The 4,869-nt window shown below is 49.3% G+C and overlaps 2 protein-coding genes across 2 annotated transcripts; one reads left to right on the forward strand and one right to left on the reverse strand.

Moving 5' to 3' along the window:
* Positions 1-295: 295 nt before the first annotated feature.
* On the reverse strand, positions 296-732 carry Pmar_PMAR005438 (hypothetical protein; the record flags this gene model as incomplete). The annotated part of the gene is made up of 1 exon (XM_002768327.1): positions 296-732. A coding segment is annotated over one exon (437 nt), but the record flags the coding sequence as incomplete, so codon positions are not given.
* A 753-nt stretch (positions 733-1,485) lies between these two features.
* Positions 1,486-4,712, forward strand: Pmar_PMAR005439 (hypothetical protein; the record flags this gene model as incomplete). Its single annotated transcript, XM_002768328.1, has 10 exons — positions 1,486-1,678; positions 1,725-1,868; positions 1,913-2,074; positions 2,240-2,424; positions 2,469-2,623; positions 3,051-3,219; positions 3,594-3,631; positions 4,259-4,402; positions 4,452-4,612; positions 4,661-4,712. Coding segments are annotated over 10 exons (1,403 nt in total), but the record flags the coding sequence as incomplete, so codon positions are not given.
* Positions 4,713-4,869: the final 157 nt, after the last annotated feature.

Below are 4,869 nucleotides of genomic sequence, written 5' to 3' on the forward strand. Positions count from 1 at the left end.
CCAACAGACTTGGTCGGAGGCGTAACAGGGGCATCCCCAACAGACTTTTCTCAAGTGATAAGTGGGCGTCATAGTATCATTATCGGAGCCACTGTTGGCCGCGGTGAACTGTGTCGAGGCACAGCAGCCCACAGGCCTTCTTGGGTACTTGTAGCACGTAAAGCCATGGAAAGGGTTGTGGCCCAATGTAAGTCTCTTGTCGAAACACTTCGAACAAAAGTCAAAGTCTTCACAGTAGTTGCACTTGTACCTAAAAACAGTCCTATGCAGTTCTCACTTGAGCACTCCTGCTTACCTATCACCAACCAGAGGGTCCATCTCGCATCCGTCGCATATGAACCCATAGTGGACCACTGGCTTAGCCTGCATACCCTCGAGGCCGCCCTTAGTGACCGGCTCGCAGTGATTTCTCAAACGCCAGCCGATTCTCTGTTCGACCCGTCTAGAAGTCTCCTCCATAACATGTGGCGGTCTGGGCAGAGGTGTGGCCAGAGAGCGACGCCCATGAGAGCGCTCGATGGTCAGCTTGAGAACCGGTAGTTCTTCAGCGTCCTTATTAGCATTGCGTTCCTCTAGCAGCATAATGCAGTCGGGGAAGGTCCTCTCATTCAGCGTGCAACGGTCACCAGCTTCGTCGGAGTAGTAGACTCCAAAGTCTCCTGTCTTGGCCAGCTCTGGCCAGGCCTCTCTAATGTACCTGGTATGATGGAAATGATGTGAGGGTAGATACATGTTGTGATTACTCCAAGATGTGGGTGAATCTTTTGCAGTATTGTGGCTCCGGCCTCACCCGGACACACTCTCCTCTATAGTCGAGTTTAAGGACGAATCTTAGACTCATAGCAACTCTAGGCAATAATGCAACTGATAGGAAAATGCCAGTCCATAGGAGTCTACACTTTAAACCTCAGTGGGTGACCACACTAGGGTAACTGATTTCACCCCAGACTTCAGAAGCTCATGTACTTTCAGTGGGCAGAGAAGGCTGTTGGATGATCGTGGGAGAGGTCGCCTTTCGTGCAACATGCCGGTATTTCCACAATTTCACGCTTCCGTTGTGTATACCGCTCGCCTTGGAAATGCTCGAGAATACTATAAAGGGACTGTGAGAATCGAATATTGCGTTGTATTACGTCGGCCTAAGCCTTGAGGCTGATCCGTAGTAACGGGTTCCTAGGAATGGTTCCAACTGAGTATTAAAAACTTTCTAAATTTAATGTCGAGTTCGCCGCCGACGAATCATCCATCGTAATTCGCGCTCGCCCTGGACCACAATGAGAACACGAATACTCCACATCTGAACGAGTTGTCATCTCTGTGAAGAGTCAAGTGAGTGAGATCGGTTATATGTGCGTTCCAAGTTACTGGTAGTAGCTCGAAACTTTCGTGTGTTTATCAGACTCATCCAAGTCTGTGAACTCTCTACTCATGGCAGTGAATCTCCCAACTGCTTCGACGTAGTTTTTAGAGGACTTGGTCACCAACATGCCCAGTAGGCCCATCCAGCTTGACTCTATACCCATCGAGAGAGCTGCTCCCTTCCACTTAAAGTGTCTGGCCAGCACACTGCACTCCCCAGCATGCAGTCTCAAGGCTTCCAAGGGACACCCTGCTCTATGTGTAGCCTATAGTGGCCAGGAGCAACAGCCGATCCTCACAGAGAAGGTCGCCGTACGAGGTAGGTGCATCAAACGCCTCTGTTGGTACCAATGGGGGTACTTCAGGGATGATAGTAGGAGTTCGTAGGGGACCCAAACTGGTCGAGATGTCCATTGACGATGGTAGCGGGGAGTTACTCAGTTGTGTTCTTTGGGAGTCCTCAGCCGAGGCCTGGAGGCAACTCCCCGACGAGGCCACGGAACTCCTATGTGGGTCCAATCCTTGTCATTGTCACTGTGTGAGCTGGTATTAGGTAGAGTTGTGGGTGTGAAGGGACATTTGAGGACCTTTCGGAACAAACTGCAGATCAGGATCACCTCACTAGAGGGTATATACGACTATCTGCCGGACCAAGAGGCTCAGTGGTGGCTTGATGTGGTGGAGGAGTGGGACCTTGTCCAGACTAGAATCTTCGGTATGCTATTGTGTGCACAGTGACAATGGCCCTTTTCCATTCAATGAGATAGTCCCAGTAAAGTGTCCTTGTGAAACTAGAGCTCTATTCATCCTACGTTTCCATGCTCAGTATGGACCATGTGGGTGACATAGCCGTATAGTGACCCATCTTTCTCCCCTTCAGAGCACTGCATTTGCCCTCGACCAGCAGAGATCATCCAGCTAGGCCCAATCAGCTGCCAGCGGTATACTCTGTGCCCATGCCGATGCCACCGGAGGCCCGACTTCCCCTGTTATGTATCGGACTGTGCCAGGAGGCTCCCACCAGCGTTTGCCTCGGCTGTTGCCGCCTATAGGACGGTCATTCGCGTAGATCTCCACCACAGTACTACTCTTTGAAAAGTCGTCTTCAGGTGCTGATCGATTGGAGGCGTCACAAGGGTACTATCCCTTCCTCCAGCGAGATAAGGGATTTCAGGCGGGCCTTCGAGGCTACCTATACGCGATACCACGTGCCTTTTGATGAGAATGGCACCTCGATACGGCTATCGGGGAAATGTGTATCGAAGTAATATCACTACTCTAATTTCCACCTACTACTATTCGGATCGCCCCCATGCAATTGGAATGACAACTGGACAGGGAAAATATCCGTATTATGTATAGAGATTGGAGAGGAGAGCTGAGTAAGGTATCAACAACAAAAATACAGTTGAGCTCGATAGTGGGACAGCCAACTGTGTAGAGTATTATTTTGCAACGAACATCTCAATTGGGGTGCTTTAATGCAATTGGAATAACCATTTGAGAATAGATGATACCCGTAGTATGTAAGGAGATAGGAGAAAATGACCGAAAATGGGTCAACCGAAAATCATAGCTGAGCTCGATAGTGGTGGGACCGCCAGTGAGTAATTCTACGGGAGTGCTTTCATGCAAGCGCTTCGTGTGAGTTGGAATTGACCAACCGCGACTACGGTGGTGCCCATCATCAGGTGTGTAGCCGCGATGGCCATTGAGGAGTTGGTCACTAGTGGGGAGCTCTCTCGGGATGAGGACGGCACTCTGAAGGCCCACGACCTCCGCAGAGAGGCATTGGATAGTGTTCGCCATTGGGTCGCCTCTGCTGATGACACTCAGCCCCAGAAGGTCTCAGTTGGTGAAGTAATATCGGAACTAGGCTGTGTATGGGAGGACGTTAGCTCTGAGTGGTTTATGGGCTTTTTGCATGCTGTTTGTGAAGGGGAGGTTGGCCTGTCTCCCGATGGTACCATCTTTCGACGAGAACAAGAGCCATTTTATTAGCCCTAAGCGTGTTGGGTTGTCAAAGGGTCGGGTCTATGCGAGAAACCAGTGCCAGAATTTGAGATCGATTTATCAATGAAAAAATGCAAATATTTACTAGTGATGAAATACTAGGTAGGAATAGATCAACATTATGTTGGTGGTTGGGCGGAAAAAATTACAAGTCTTCACTGTCTGTGTTTGCAATAGGATCTGTCGTCTCCAGGGTTGGAATTTATGTGTGCTTTCCTCAGCTGGGCTCGGCAATTTACATGAAAATTCGGGGAGAAGTGTACAGCAACTGATGAGAATTCCCCAAAGTTCTGCAAAATGTTCATATTGTCACCAACACATGTAGTTGACCATGTGCATATTTGCTCACACAGGGAACATGAAATGGTGTACCGTCACCGGCGAAAAATTATAAGAACATGTTCACTGCTTATCTCTGTGATTGGCTCGTTCTTGGGTTTCGGTGGTAGTAAGTCGGGGTCTCTGTATTAGTCAGCTCTATACGGTATATGGTCAACACCAGTGCAGTGGTGGAGGCAGCAGCCAGGGTGGCAGTGGAGGAGGAGATTGCGCGATGGAGCACTAGCGATCGGTATATGTATCATATGACGTACTTGGGCAGTCGAATAGAAGGCGGAGCGAAGCAGGAATTGTTCAGTGTTAAATTCAGCACTCCGACCAAATCTCAGCCGATACCACTTGTGGTCGTTGACGTGTAAGATGCCGTTTTAACCGCGATGGACACTGCTGTTTTCGCGTTTGAAGAAATTTGCAGACATTTAAAAACATGTACGTGAGAGCTCAGTGTGGCATTGATAACAGCGTCGTAGTCTATAGTAGGAGTTCAGCTGATGTGAATATAAGTTCGCATGACTCACACTGTAGTTTCCACTCGTGGTCAATTTAGGTACTTCTATGTAGTGATGGAAGATATAGATGAGGTTGGTGGAGTGTTTTACCACTTCGAACATGATGATCTCGTCCTGAGCCGAGACACCCCAACACCAGTGGACAACCTCAAGCGCCTCGACAGTGCCATCCGGGCTAAAACGTAGGGGTTGGGTTGGTCCTCTCTTCGTACCTGTATGGGTTGGTCGTAGGCTCACTCGATCCTTCTTGGACATTCGAACGCCCTTTGAGCTCACTAGAGTCACCAACGACGGCGATGGTCTTCCCGATGAGCCTACGGTGAAGGAGGCATCTAAGGAGACCGCAATCGAGACTTCCTCTGTTACTAGCAGCTCCTCTCAGTCTTCGTGGGGTAGTAGGCCTTGGTGAGTGCTCTGGCTTAATATCGCTGGTCGGTCAGGACTCGACGTGGACACCAGCAATACAGTAACGGAGCTTTCTATAATGACCAGGTGAGATTTCACGACCCTTTTAGTGAAGGCCACATGGTTAGCTATATGTGTTGGTGACAATGAGGAAAATTTCTCGTCGTTTTTTACACCCAGCCGAATTTCTATGGCCAGCTGAGGAAAGCGAAGATATATTCCTACTCCAACACTGGGTCTAGGT

This window comes from Perkinsus marinus (genome assembly GCF_000006405.1).
Source record: "Perkinsus marinus ATCC 50983 genomic scaffold scf_1104296968672, whole genome shotgun sequence".
In the NCBI taxonomy this organism is placed as follows: Eukaryota; Perkinsozoa; order Perkinsida; family Perkinsidae; genus Perkinsus; species Perkinsus marinus.